Source organism: Calliopsis andreniformis, chromosome 1 (genome assembly GCF_051401765.1).
Source record: "Calliopsis andreniformis isolate RMS-2024a chromosome 1, iyCalAndr_principal, whole genome shotgun sequence".
Classification (NCBI taxonomy): domain Eukaryota; kingdom Metazoa; phylum Arthropoda; class Insecta; order Hymenoptera; family Andrenidae; genus Calliopsis; species Calliopsis andreniformis.
Window position 1 is genome coordinate 18,292,083 of NC_135062.1, and position 15,083 is coordinate 18,307,165.

Genomic DNA, 15,083 nt, shown 5'->3' on the forward strand with positions numbered 1-15,083 from the left:
ATTTCTGAATCATTTGGCGATTACTGTCTCTACTGTCTCTACTGTCTCGAAAATCTAGGAAACGTGTTTATGCGTATTCTTTCTATACGAAGTGGACGCGCGTTGCGAACGTTGCTGGACGACTTACGGTTCGCGTGTCGCGATGTACGGCAAGAGAGAATCATTGCAAAATCCTCCTCGGACAACGTCCATAGATGTCCATACCGCGCAGTAATCCACGGCACGCGTGCCCACATCCCGTGCCAGTTACGATTTCCATGGATCAACCTGTTTCGTGCTCAGTGTAGGTACGCGTAAACATTTTTGCTTGAGTGTAGGTCGATCTCATTAACTTGCGGCTGTTCTCAGACCTATCGTCATTCTTCGTCCACTCTCCTTTCCTCTTTCAATGCTGACTCGTACATACCTATACCTATTTATTGCGTTGGCAAAGAGTCGACGATTTTCTCTATGCCTTCTTCGCGACGCGCGCGCTTCTTTTCATGGTCCAGTGCTCCCCAAATCTACTCAACGCCAGTGGCGGGTTATATATCTTCACTGGATTATGGATTAAAGCGTGTACACTCGTACAGGAAATATTATTGTCTCGCGTAAGTAATAACCAGAGTAAATACAGAGCACGGTTGACTGGTGCTACCATCAAGGGTAGAGGACTCTTGGTGCCATACCTAAACGTCCACCATCGTAGAACCTACAATACGTGAATATCGAAGAAATTTGGTGTTTCCGTGGGGGTTAGTGGGACGCGCGCAATTACCTACGAACGATTGATCGATGAAAGTTTCAGGGAGAGCGCAAATGTCTTGGCTGTTGGTTCGAGAGGAAAGTCGGGAATCTAAGGATCGCTACGAACGGTCTTCTTAGCTCCGAAAGCTGTACCGCTTTCTAGTAGCCGACATACGTGTAGTATTTAACTGATTCACTGCAGACAATGAAACTTTTTGCTCGTACAGCTGCAACTTATCTACAAATTTGTCGAATCAACCTTTTCTCTTGCACCCTGCACTCCTGTCGTTGCACTCGTTTACAGATAGCTAATCTATGAATCGGCTGATTGTGAACAGTCAAAAAGAAAACTTTTATTCACTTTCCGTTCAATTCATTGAATCTCAATTCATTTGAGATTGAAAATATACAAGTATAGGATGGTGGGGTATGCATCATTCTTTTATTAACAATCCAACGTGCTGATAATGTCGATCGTGGGAATTTTCATGGTAGGTTCTGCGAACTAACGATTCATGCATCCGTACACCATACGGCGCGTTAGCTACGCTAAACGCTTTCGTTGCCCTCCTTACCGCTCGATTACCAATTCTCGCGTCGCATTTTCTCGACATAAACAGGATCGAGACTCGATTCCGAGTCTCATTCGTATCAGATCGCACTATTCGGTGAAACCCTAAGAAATCTTCCGATTTCTTTTTTTCATTCGACTTCTATTTACTGACTGCATTCCGAATATTAAATCCAATGACGAACGATCGTTGAAGTGTATTCCATCGACTCAGAGTTTTCTACACTGTCCATAGTATAACGAGTCAATCGTACCGATGCTTCATTGTCTGCTTTCCATTTGTTTCAGATCAAGCTGGAGCGTGTGCTTGGCGTGACCGTGTCGAGCAATGCAGCCCTGGACTGTGATGCGACTAGCGAGTTGGTCGCCTATCCTGCTGGGTGAGTCCAACACCACACTTTTCCTTTTCTTTCATCGATTTCTTCTTTATTTGCATTACGATATCGATTCATCGTGCTACTCGTTAACATCCCCGGTATAGAATTTTAGTTGCTTTGGATCCGACTGTGCATAGCCTGATGGAACAGTATTATTTCGATCGGAGAAATGCGGATTGATTGGACCATGTAGCTATGTATAATTGGAAATCTAAAAAAAGAAAGAATAGTTGTAGGAAACATTTCAACCAACAAATGGTGACGACCGTGAAAGAAAGTTTCGAATTCGTCTGCGCGCACGAACAGTAGCGGGAAAAATGGTTGTGTTCGCGCGATAACTCCCTCGGTCATGGATAAATGCGGACGACACAAAGGGGGCTTCGTTTCTTTCTCCGCTACATGAATGGAAGAATGGCGAAAGTGCGATGAGGAGATTACGCACAGATTTATCAGAGATTCCGTAGTATGGCGTGTTTCGGTCGCGTCATTCTTCATTCTTTGCCTTTAGTTATTATTTTTTTCTTTTTCTTTTTCTTTTTCTTTTTCTTTTTCTTTTTCTTTTTCTTTTTCTTTTTCTTTTTCTTTTTCTTTTTCTTTTTCTTTTTCTTTTTCTTTTTCATTACTCCTATTCGCGTTTCTCCTCCTTGAGAGCACCCGCTATCATCTAAAAGACTAATCTAAAGACAAATCTGTGGAAACGTCGCGTCGCCGTGGTTCATATCACAGTGTTTATTGCTACTTCGTAAACTCGATCGAGAAGGGAACTGTGCTGCCTGACTCTTGGACGGGAATCGGGTCAGAAGAGAGGTGAATGGACCCAAAGATTCTGTGTCGGAGATCCGCCTTGTCCCGATGTCTACAATTGAATCGTTCGATCAACCCCACAGTGTAGCTCTTACCTATTCGTTAACGAACAATTAGTGCGAATGAGATTATCGAATTGACGATAATTTCATTTAGGTACGTGAAGTTTCGTAAAGAAAATTACGCAACACGATTGTCTATAAAAATACACTCTAGTTGACGCTGAAGCACAAGCTACCGGTGCATCAGTATTTGACTAATTATCACTCGACTAATTATCGCTTACATTTCACGCCTAAGATTCAACGGATTTCGACTCGGTTCAACGATTCTTCTCCTTCATTTCGATCGGGAGAGTTTATATTCTCACGAATCTTGTACAGTGTATATGTATACTGTATGTACATAATCCTTCCGATAGCCATTGAATTGCTTACGTTGTTCGTAATCGTGACGTTGAAACAAAATGAAATAGTAATATAGCGTGGCTGTGTTGTACCAACGTACCGTTACTACAAATATTACCGTCGCAACGAAACTCTTCTGAGAAGAACTACATGTCGTTGTAGTACACTAGGAAGTCCAGTGTAGTTGCGATATCTAATCGTCGCGTCGCATCCTATCAACTGTGTGCAAGGCGAACGCGTAAGGTCAGCTAAAGGTATAGAAAGGTCAGTGGGTCGAACATCAAGCTTGGAAACCGGTCGACACGGTGCAGCGAGTCTAAATAAGTCGGTCAACTATATTCTGTGGCATCGAGTTAGAATACTTAGAACAAATTGAACCGTGTCCCTGACACCAGACACACTTCCGTTTTTCCCCCTTTTTTTTTCTTTTTTTTTCCTTTTTTCCCTTTTTTTCCCCTTTCTTTCCTTTTTTTTCCTTTCTTTTCTTTCTTTTCTTTCTTTTTTTTTTTTTTTTTTTTGTATTTCAGCGTAAGCGACGAATTTCGTCATGTTATATTTACCGCATTTGCCAGAAATAGATGGACTATTGGTAAAACAACGTAGGGTTCACCACAAGAACAGGTGAGCAGGACTATTTAGTCTCGTCGTTGTTTTGCGACGCGCTTTACTCGGAAGCGTACTCCTTTATCAAATTTGGGTTTCTTCTCTACCGATCGTGCACTCGCTTCGTATTCTGTATCTCATAGTCGTCAGTAGGTCGTAGATACATAACGAGTGTGCCTCCTTCGCACGGCCTCGTCGCGTCGATACGAGTCTCCTCTTGTCACAAAAGAGGCCGGATTTGCGAAGAAAGGCTTAAGCTGTGTTCATAGCTGCGTTCGTAACTGCTACCGTGCACCTACTTCGACTCGAATAGTCTTTCTTTATGAATCAATTGTCACATCTACATGTGTACCTATAAGTCTACCCAAAACAACATGTAAAGAATATGGGAAGAAAGGAGTAGCACTGGCACTTCCAACAACCTAGTAGGCATTAGCAAATTTCAGTATTATCCCCGCTGTGTCGTCTGCAGCTTGTCTAGGTTTATTCCATTTGACCGTGTTTATACGGGCGAATAAGCAGTGTCAATAAACTCTATCCACGTTCGCTCGATATCGTTCCGTTCTCTTCAGCATTCGGCGTACCTCCTTCGAGCTGTCTGAATTGAGCTGACTCGATCGAGCGAGATGTTGAGAGGGTTCTTTGAGTTCTAGCTGGCGCAGCCCACTCGTCTACCGTCTCCAAGACCGTGGTTATTCCGACTCACGATGTAGAATTTGCCACGGCCAGCCTTTTCGCAACCTCCTCGGCGCTACGTTATTCTCATTCCGTGCAATTTACCTTATTTATAGAGCCATTGAAGGTATCCAAACGTGGCTGGATTTAATACACGTATTAGGAAGATTTTTCAAATAACAAATGAAGAAGCAATCTCGTCACAGCTAGATTACATTACGAATGCGAATGGTATCGCAAGAAAAAACTTGCGATCGTCTAAGTCGGAGTTTATTGACACGTTGCGGTTGAAGGTAGACAGACACTGGATAAACAAGATGCAACGAGCCGCACGAGTTGCGTTTCGCATTGCACACCGCAAACACCGCGTGCCTCGTATCTCGATAGTGAACTACGTCTAAAGCAGTACTCAATTCGAATCGAAGAAACTATAATTTTCCGCTAAATCGCTGGAAGAATAGTGGATAACTACAGTCGGTATAAGACGATAACGGGTGGATTCTATTGTTGCAGTTGCACGGTGGTGTTGTTCAATCCGCGAAAAAACACCCAAGCCCACGTTCTGAACGCCTGTCGCAAAACTGTAACATCTCTAGCATTAGCTGGAGATGGTAGACTGTTGGCGACCGGTGAATGCGGCCACATGCCAAACGTTCGAGTTTGGGACATCTCCGATCCGTACAACGCTGTGCAGATCGCTGAATTTTCTGGCCACAAATATGGCATCAACTGCGTGGTGAGTATCGACGCATATTTTTTATCGACAGGCTATTACAGTGGACTAGAGTAGACTCGATACAAAGTATCGAGATCCAGAGATCAGAGAGATCAAAGATGTTGGCCCTCGATAATCTTTTTTTCAAATGAAATTAAATCGAACACTTGTAGAACACTTTTTCAAAAGCATCATTTACCATGTCTCTTTCGTGAACGTGCAGATGTAGGTAGACATTTTGCTCGACTGATCGAATCAAATTCGTCGAGACAGTGTCCCTCGGAAAAAAGTCGATGTTGCATTCGTGTCACGCACATCCACATACGTGCGTTAACGTTTACAAGTCGGGAACTACAGGGCGAAGCACATGAATACAGAATCGTCTTCTTGCTGGACGATCAACGGTACTCTTTTCATTGTTCTACAGGTTCTCTATGCTTACTTTAAATCCGATGATCATTCTTCACGATATTTTCTATGTTATCTTCTCAATTACAATTGAACGTAACTTTAGATTCAGAATAGGAGAAAACGGAACATATTGTTCTGCGTGTTCCTCTGAGCGAAAACTTTGATTAAATGTTTGAGATGAAATGATTTTTTTCCCTAAGGCATTTTCACCAAGCAACAAGTACGTGGTGTCAGTGGGCTCTCAGCACGATATGATCGTGAACGTCTGGGACTGGCGGAACAACGTTAAAGTGGCATCGAACAAAGTCTCGAGCAAAGTGAAGGCCGTCTGTTTCGCAGAAAATGGCAATTACTTTGTCACTGTGGGCAACAGGCATGTGAAGTTTTGGTATCTCGAATATTCGCGCAACGCCAAGGTAATAATTCGACGCTAATTTGTCCTATTTCTTTCAATTTCGATTCGTTTTAGATTCATTTTAGATTCATTTTAGATTCATTTTAGATTCATTTTAGATTCATTTTATAACCTTTTTCCGTTGTGCAAATTGACTTTGCATATTTCGCTTCGATGGGAAAACAAATTTTCTTGTTCCCTAGCAGATAATTGATAGAGACAGACAGATGATAGCGTGTGGGAGGGAGGCTGTGTGAGTAGCGAACTCTCGAAGGTGGTAATAGAAATAATTTTGTTGCACAGTACAAGGAACCTGTGCCTTTGATGGGTCGGTCTGCCATACTAGGAGAACAGAGGAACAATGATTTCGTCGATGTATCCTGTGGCCGTGGAGACATGGCAGACTCTACTTACGCAATCACCAAAACGGGCCTCTTGTGTGAATTTAACAACAGAAGGCTATTAGACAAATGGGTAGAACTTCGTGTATGTATTTTAATTCGCAATAGATGCCTATTTCGGTCGGAAAAAGGATGTATAAATAAAGGGAAGCAACATTACGGATTGCGTTTTTTCAGACGAGCAGTGCCAACTGTATGGCCGTCGGGGACAAGTATATTTTCATCGGCTGTGCCGAAGGAATTGTTAGATGTTTCAGCCCTAATACGCTTCAGTTCATCACCACATTACCGAGAACCCATTACTTAGGGGTGGATGTTGCTCAGGGATTGTCCATTAGGTACATATATAATATTGTTCTTTCGATACATTACATACGTTGTAACGGTACGATAAATTTAAGACGTACATTTTCAGTCACATGTCTCAGCATCCAGCAAATGCAAGGTATCCAGATGCGATCGCGTTGGCGTTTGACGAGCGAAACAACAAATTAACCTGCGTGTACAACGATCATAGCATTTATGTATGGGACATCAGAGATATCAGGCGAGTTGGTAAATCCCACTCGTTCCTCTATCACTCAGCGTGTATTTGGGGTGTCGAAATGTACCCCACTGGATTCGACTCTGTGAACGCCATGCCACCTGGAAGTTTTATTACTTGCTCCAGCGACGACACTATTCGAGTATGGAACTTAGAGAAGGACGTTTCGACAAATGACACCTTGTATAAGCGAAACATTTATAGTAACGAGCTATTGAAGGTGCTTTACATAGATCCAGAACTAACTTACCTAAAAGACTTGGACCTGGCAGCTGCTGGATCTACGGAGAAAAGCGATGCCTCGTACGATGGCCGAAACGGAGTCAGATCTATCAGAATCAGCCCTGATGGCAAGCATCTCGCATCTGGAGATCGATCTGGCAACATTAGAATTCACGATTTGTCTTCGTTGGAGGAATTGTGTTTGATAGAGGCGCATGATGCGGAAGTACTGTGCCTGGAGTACTCAAAATTCTCCAGGTACTCCATGGAGCTCCCTCGATTGCTGGCGAGCGCTTCTAGAGATCGGCTAATTCACGTGTTTAGTGTAGATCAAGGATACAATTTCTTGCAAACCCTAGACGACCACAGTTCTTCCATTACTGCTGTCAGATTCTTCAATCAAAGCAACCAGAGTAACCAAATACAAATGGTGTCTTGCGGCGCCGACAAAAGTATTATTTTTAGACAGCTGCAATCGGTAAGTGTGTCGATTGTTTAATAAAAGTATAATAGCATATAACTATGATTCCATTTGATCTATTTAGTATCGCGACTTTTGTTTTAGACGCCAGGAGGTATGCCACAATTTGCTAGGGGTCATAACGCTCAAGGAAAAACTACGTTGTACGATATGGAAGTTGATTCTGGGCAGAAACATGTCTTAACCGCTTGCCAGGATAGAAATATTAGGGTATACAACGTAACCACTGGCAAACATAGTAAAACTTTTAAGGGATCGGTCGGCGAAGATGGTTCTCTTATCAAAGTTGTTTTAGGTAAAAACAAAGTAGTTTACGCAGAAGCTATGCATATATTCGAACCTCTGAAGATGAAAGTGCTAACAGTTATGCAACTAAAAATCATCAGTCTCAAGATATAAAAGCTTTTAATCTCTTTCAGATGCATCGGGAATTTACGTAGCTACCTCCTGTACCGATAAAACTTTGTGCGTGTACGATTATTATAGTGGGGAATGCATGGCCACCATGTTAGGTCATTCAGAATTAGTGACAGGACTACGTTTTAGTCCCGATTGCCGCAATCTTGTTTCCGCCAGTGGAGATGGTTGTATTTTTGTTTGGCGTGTTCCGCGTGACATGGTTGTGACCATGCAGGCTCGTCTCGCTCAGCAAGCGATGAGAGCTGGAAAGTAAGTCCCCTTTTAATTACAGTAACATACTACTCAGTACATAATGCACATACATTATCATGGAATCGTTGAATACCATACTTATAATAATACTTGAACTCTAGGAGGCCACCTCAAGCGAATGGTGCAGGGATTGACATACAATTGGATAACGATGCTTTTGGATCACCGCCACCAGACTTCTTAGATCCTAATGCCAATCCAACGCCTCAGAATGTAGGAGTAGATTACAGATTTAGCGTAGGCCAGCTACCGCTCTGGGCTAAGAAACAAATAAACACAGCGAACGCAGATGACAGCACGACACTTGGATCGAACATGAGATCCCTAGGCGTTGATTTACCTAAAGGAAGATGGGCTCAGAGGGTGCAGCAAGGAGATGGTATAACCGTCAAGTCGGTTTACGATAGCGATGAAGTGATACCGTTCCCTCCCCCACGTGGTGCGATCGATTCCGATGGTGGTGGCGGCGGAGGCGGTTCGAAGGATAGTTCGATTGATAGTGGAACTGAAACGAAATGTAGCAGTGATTATCGGAGAGAAACTATAATCATTAAGAGGGTAAGCTGTGTTTAACAGATCGTATAGAATAACAAAGCCATCTACCTACTAATAATTCCATCATTAATTTCGGGATAATTTAGATTTCGATCAGCCTATAAAATGTCTCATAAAAATTGAAATTATCTCTCCCGAGTATGGAAATTTTAGTGTTCAAATCAGAGCTGTACAAGTAGATAATCGTGCGGGAATATCTCGACATGTGCTTTCCTGTCCACAACTTTCGGCGAGCACGAAGGCACACCTCCCTCAACAGCGGTACATTGACGGAGATTTGTTGCTCTGACGGAGGTACTTTCTACTCCGCCTAGAGTCTGTGCTCGTCCATGGCCACCCGTGTCCGCGTACCCTTCGCGACAGTCAGTTGTGCAGACCTGATTCAAACACTACAACCGATCCGTTCTTCAGTATCCGTCTGACTTATCTCTGAACGGACTCAATCCTAATAGATTAATAACCTTCATAAATGAAATTTAATCACATTCATACGGTACACTAACATACCACGGCGTGGTTCTAGGAAGAGGACGAAACTGTATTTCACCCTTGCCCAGATAGTTACAGGGAATTGGCAGATGAATCGAAGCAGGTACTAACTGAATCCTAAAAAAGTAACAAATAATCTATTCTTTTCGTTATTGTGTGTATTATTACGCTAGAAATCGAAAACGACGCGAATAAAAAAAATGAGAAAGAGAGGGAGGGAGAGAGAGAGAAGAGAGAGAGAGAGAGAGAGAGAGAGAGAGAGAGAGAGAGAGAGAGAGAGAGAGAGAGAGAGAGAGAGAGAGAGAGAGAGAGAGAGCGAGAGAGAGAGAGAGAGAGATAAAGAAAAGCAACCACTTTCGTTGTTGTGTCATTTAATTTCGTTCTGTTAGTTTTTTACACACGCAATTATGCATAGACGTATATCCTATTGCCCACACAATTTCATTATCGCGCTGAATTATTCACTTGCGTTTGTTTTTTTCTTTGGTTGACTCTCTATTTTATTTCAAACGACAACATAGGTGATCAGTGGTAACGTGACTCTAACTAGAGGTAGCAATATCACGGAATCGACACGTCAGTCGAGGAGTCGTCATCATACCGACGATAGCAGTCTTGGCAGCTTTAAATTTGAGGTACATCTGTTTGAGACACCTCAGACATCGGCAGCAAGTTATCGCAACAAACAATAACATTCAATGAAGCATAGCAAACACGTAAAATACATTCTATTCCGCGGACAATCGATGCGCCATATCCATATCTCACGTATTACCGATTCTTCTCTAATTAATTATATTTTGCTGCTTGATATACCTCTCCACCAACAATTTTGTATAATTAATCCTTCATATTAGAACTATTAAACTCTTACGCTTAATTAAATAACAATAGTTAGTAAGGGAGACGATGAAAGGATGTAATTATGCAATTTTTAAAGTAACTATATGTTGTATGTAGGATCATGAAAGTACAGAACATGACGGTGATGTAGAGGATTATTCGGAAGGAGAAAACGGAACCACTGGTTCCGAAAAGTCTCATCGACTGATGTATTATCCTGCCCCGGAGGATTCAGTGTCGAATCAGTTTACTGTAAACGCGATGGACGTAGAGGAGCTTCGAAGGTTCGTTATTAACATATATTTCACGTTTGGAGATCGATTAGTTAAGTAGAAAAATTGGTCGTAATGTTAATTGTTGCTAATGTAGCAGCTGCTAATTGTTTCAGAACGTTATGTCTTACAGATCTCAGAGGCGACAAAAGAAGCCTAGAAATGGAGAAAGCGGTCGAACGAGTGAACTGACTGCATCTGGAAGTCAAGACGACTCAGATTCGGAAGGAGGAGCTTCAACACCTAGTGCAGAACGGAATCCTCTATCCATGCTGTCGGAAGCTAGTTCGGAAGGGTTTGACCAATTAGCCAAACAGAGTCACCGTGAAAAGTATCTTAAGAATGCCTTTGAGTCGCTCAGTGGTGCCGAAGAACCTGCCAACAGGAGTCCAAAAACGACCAGTATCAGTTCTCAGTTTCATGGAAGGTTAGTCCTTACAAAACAAATTAGAATTCCCTTAGAATGTATCATTTTATTATTTAATCTACCATTACATCTTTTTACACAGACTCAGCGGTGGCGAGAGTGCAGGATGCAACAAGATTCGTAATGCTGCAGTGGTGAACGCAACGAGACAGGCTAGAGGTGACGCTGACGTCGTGAGAAAACGCGAGGAATTGCAAAGAAGAATAGAAGAAACTAGGAGAAAACTACAAAGTGTATGTACCATCATGATTCGTTCGTAAATCCTCATACCTGTTGACCTCGTAATAAGCAAAACACGAACCGTTTGTTTCTGACTACAGGTTGGTTACAAGTCATCCTTGAAAACGAGTCAAAGCATATCAGACTTGAGCAGTCATTTACCAGAGAAGCATCATCGTTCGAACAGACTGAGTACAGGTAACTGCAAAACCAGTCAACAGACTCATTATACGAAACCGATTAACCCTTGCAAACCCATACCGAACCCAAAACCCCCGTTAAAACCCCAGCAACTCGTTAACAAAGTACCGGGTGTGGGAAATGCGCTATCTAAGCTAGATAATACTGCTCCGACCGGTGAAAACTGCTTGTCGAAAAGTCCGACTGCGTCATGCGTAATCGATAAAGCGAGATCGTCGCTTAGTCGTCCGTTAACGTTGACTTTAAAGAAAACTGAAAAGTATAAGCTGTCGCTGAATAAGCCGAATCAATCGTTGCCCGAATCGCCCGTTTGCGAGGAGTTCAAGCTTCTTAAGGAACAGTGTAAAAAGAATGTCAGTCGTTTTGCGAGGTTTGCACAGAAGAGACGGTCCTGCAGCTACTTCATTGGCTTAGATGACAACGACGAAGACATAGAGAATATCGCGAAGTCGTTCGAGAGTCTACCAGCTATGAACGAGCGAAATATCGAGACTCTGAACGACGCTATCGACGATGCTGACGATGGAAACGGAAATTTCAGTGATGATTCCTTGGAAGGCGACTTCAAGAATCCGCCCCGACGATGCGTCAGCGACTACCAGATAAATATGCATGCAGATAGTCAGCAAGATAGTCACCGGAATTACTTGACCTACCAAACGTTTCCAAAACGAATTTTAACTGGATCTCAGGAGAGTATATTATCCGATGCCTCGGTAGAATCTTTCTCGAAAGGAAGTGCAGAAATTTTGGATTATAGCCATTACGATAACGATCGTCACTCGAGCGCAAGCTTTTTCTTATCCAGGCGAAAAATGCAGGCTGGTAGAAGCCAGGAGAGTATCTTAACCGATGAATCGGATTATCAAATGTTCCCTTTGCACGAAAATACGGATCACAGGAGCACAGAGAGCGTTTTGACTGACGACTCTGATTCGTTGGTAAAATCCGCTCCTCTCGAGATGTTATTCGACTCTCATTACAAACGAAAAAGACAAAACTCTGAGACTTACAGTGGAAATCCTAACAATTCGATAGAGCAATCGAACAGCGCCCGAAATTCCATCAACGATTCGACGACAACTTGTCGTACAGTGTTCAGATCAAAATCTTTGCAAGACACTAGAATAAGCAAAGCAACTAGCGAGAATAGTTATCCGGACGAAAATCCCAGGCCAGCCACCTGCATCTACTACGAGTTCAACTTTAATGACCGAAACGACACGGACATTGATGCGAGGTTTGGATCTAAATCCGACGCGATATCGCGAAGCAATAGTCTGAAAGTACCCAAGGAACCACAATCAATGTTGATACTGAACGATTTTGTGGCCCATAAGCCACCAAAACCAAAACGAAATTCTGCACGGACACAAAGCATGCGTAACAGAGCTCGTCCCGCATGGAACAAGTACAACGTGGATTCCTCGTCGCCTCAATCATCTCGATTGAAATCTACGGAAGCTGAAGACTGCGCAGACAAGTCTCGTGCAGGAGAAGGTCGTGTAATAAGGAATGATTCTGAAATGAAGTTAGATTCGATTGAAGGTCTGCACAAGTCAAGAAGGATTGAACAGCTTCTGCAGTCGCCGCCCAGTTACGCCCTGCCACAGGAAGACGACTCAGATTCGAAGACAAAGTTCTACAGCCTTCAGAATAGACGTGCTGACAATAGTATCACGTATGACGCTGCCGGTGGACCAATGGACAACTATGGTTTCGATCCGAACGAGCCGCCCCATCGAAACTGCGATATAGAGGAGAATCAAAAGGGAGCTTCCCATGTTTGTTGCTTCGAAAATCAGATTCCCACGAAAGACACGCAAGAGACATACGATTCTTTGGAACCCACTGGCATTCCTTGTGACTCGCAGGCGTCGTCGGCTATTCAGAGCATTTCGAATCTCCAGTCCACGAATCAGAGGATCGATAACTTGGATGCCAGCGTTGATTTAAGAATAACCAGAGCAATCGAGGGAACCGTAAAGTTGCTTTCAAAGGAGTTCGAGAATCTAGTCAGAAGGGAACAGTACTTTATGAAAGAGAAGTGTATGAGATTGACGCAATGTCAGGAAGTCAATGAGAATTTCGCAAAGTTGGAAGCTGAGAGAGACAGTAGATTGACCGTAAGAAGAGATATAAGATTTCATTCAGGGGGAGAGGATAGCGATTGCGCGGACACGTCCGCGATGGACAAGTCGATTATGGAGAGCGAATCGTCAACATCTGCGTCTAGCTGCACGAATTCGCCAAAGAGGATGTGGCCACCCGCTTCGCGATGTCAAAGTCACATGAAATGGACTAAAACTTTGCCCACCATTAATCAAGTTATACTCCCATCAAAGCATCTTTACGCAGGTACTCGAGGCCAGAAAGATAATTGTTCCTTGTTCGTCTTGTTGCATATTTGGGCGAATTTTCTTTCAAATTAAGAGTTTTCTACTAGTATTTTGAACTTACTATGTGCATATCATTCAAAATAGAATTAATTTTGATTATTTTATTGGATGTGCGATTCGAAGGTAAAATAATGTGCATTAGTTGAAATAATAGCGTTGCTTCTCAATAGTGTTCAGATATCGTTTGTACACGTGTACAACACTTTTAGTAGCACGATTCATAAATTTTGAATATTCATTTATGTTCTCCTTGTATCTCGAATATGAATGTTTACCATCTGTGTATAGTTATCGTCAAAGTATTATTATACACGCATACACTATCATCGTTCGCCCCGGTATCTTTATTAGTTGATTCAGTTGAGAATTTTATTCATTTCCAAACGGCAGCAGTCATGTACTTTTCAGTTACAATGCTTTTCTATTTTTTGTAAAAATACGTAATTGCTTTACGAACATGATTTTTCATTCATTGTCAGCATGACTCGCGTTCGACAGCATGTTTTGTCCTTCTAACGTAGTTCAATCCCTTTTCTTCCCTCCACTATATCGAATGCTTTTTTCATATCCTCATTTTTGTTAATAAAGTTCTCCGGTGAAACCAATCATATTTTATTCTCTCGGCTCTTTATATTACGCGTACCTACATACATGTTCAAAATATGATTGGAATCATCTTTTCTACTTATCTGATGTATATGTTACATGCATTTAACACACATATATGTACTTAATTATAATTATTAATCACTTTGCATATTATACAGAATATTCGAAAAAAATAGAACTAGTATACGTATGGCAGAACTGGTTTAACAATTTGAGGATACATATTGTACATATATGTCTTTTCAATATGAAAAATGAAAATTACAATTTATTCTAATATAAAGAATGTTGATAATGATAATATAATAAATATTGTGGTTGAACTGAAAGAAAATTTGGAGGTAAGTTTAAGAAAGGGAAAAGAAATGATTATCCTAAAAGGCGAAGAAAAATCGTGGCTTAGTGCATGTGTGTGCGTGTTGTTGTCGACAGTTGGCAGTAGTGGGGGGCGAATCTCGTCAAAAGTTTTTGACAGCGAAGAAGAGGGGGGTGGCATGCGACGTGCCTGCTCACTCAGTGATCTTTCCGTCAGCCCGCCAAATAGGTTACTGCATGGCCCGATACAAGGTATCCTTTCACTGTGCCTCACATCTTTCAGGGTCTTTCCAATACACACGTCTCATAAACAGTTCGAAAGTTCGACAAATAGATGTACTAATTACTGACATTCTGGCAAATATAAGATTCAGTTTTGGAACGACTCCCGACTATTTAGTAGCATAGAGTAGTAGTGTAATGTATCGTTATCGATAATCGTTGAACAGTTCGATATTTTGATCACATCACTTTTTCTACATTTCAGTTAAACGTGCAATTTTGATGTCAAATTTCTTATATCGTACTTGTGAAAATTTAGTCTTGATTAGAAGCGGTAACACTTTACAGTAATATAGTATTCAAAATGTCGAACAAATATTTTACTCGTTTTTTTTTCCTATTTCCATATTATTATTCGTTGACATAAATACATACATATACATTGCATACACAATTTTGTGGAATATGATTTTTCTCTGTTATTAAATTGATTTAGAAACTTCAATTCGAATTTTCACTAACGAGTGGT

General features: G+C 41.8%; 1 protein-coding gene across 8 annotated transcripts in view; it reads left to right on the forward strand.

Annotated features, from left to right (window-relative positions):
* Wdr62 (WD repeat domain 62) overlaps positions 1-15,083 on the forward strand; it is a 45,035-nt gene that overhangs the window by 19,154 nt on the left and 10,798 nt on the right. For 6 of the 8 annotated variants that reach the window (XM_076382342.1, XM_076382333.1, XM_076382358.1 and 3 more), the window contains 15 exons: positions 1,586-1,677; positions 4,677-4,899; positions 5,490-5,705; positions 5,987-6,169; positions 6,262-6,422; positions 6,500-7,328; positions 7,416-7,626; positions 7,751-8,000; positions 8,105-8,561; positions 9,082-9,150; positions 9,569-9,682; positions 10,008-10,174; positions 10,296-10,589; positions 10,672-10,822; positions 10,910-13,367. In XM_076382342.1, the coding sequence (XP_076238457.1) occupies positions 1,586-1,677; positions 4,677-4,899; positions 5,490-5,705; positions 5,987-6,169; positions 6,262-6,422; positions 6,500-7,328; positions 7,416-7,626; positions 7,751-8,000; positions 8,105-8,561; positions 9,082-9,150; positions 9,569-9,682; positions 10,008-10,174; positions 10,296-10,589; positions 10,672-10,822; positions 10,910-13,367 (5,875 nt within the window). The remainder of the gene's footprint in view (positions 1-1,585; positions 1,678-4,676; positions 4,900-5,489; positions 5,706-5,986; positions 6,170-6,261; positions 6,423-6,499; positions 7,329-7,415; positions 7,627-7,750; positions 8,001-8,104; positions 8,562-9,081; positions 9,151-9,568; positions 9,683-10,007; positions 10,175-10,295; positions 10,590-10,671; positions 10,823-10,909; positions 13,368-15,083) is intronic. The other 2 variants (XM_076382367.1, XM_076382375.1) reach the window with 2 other exon arrangements.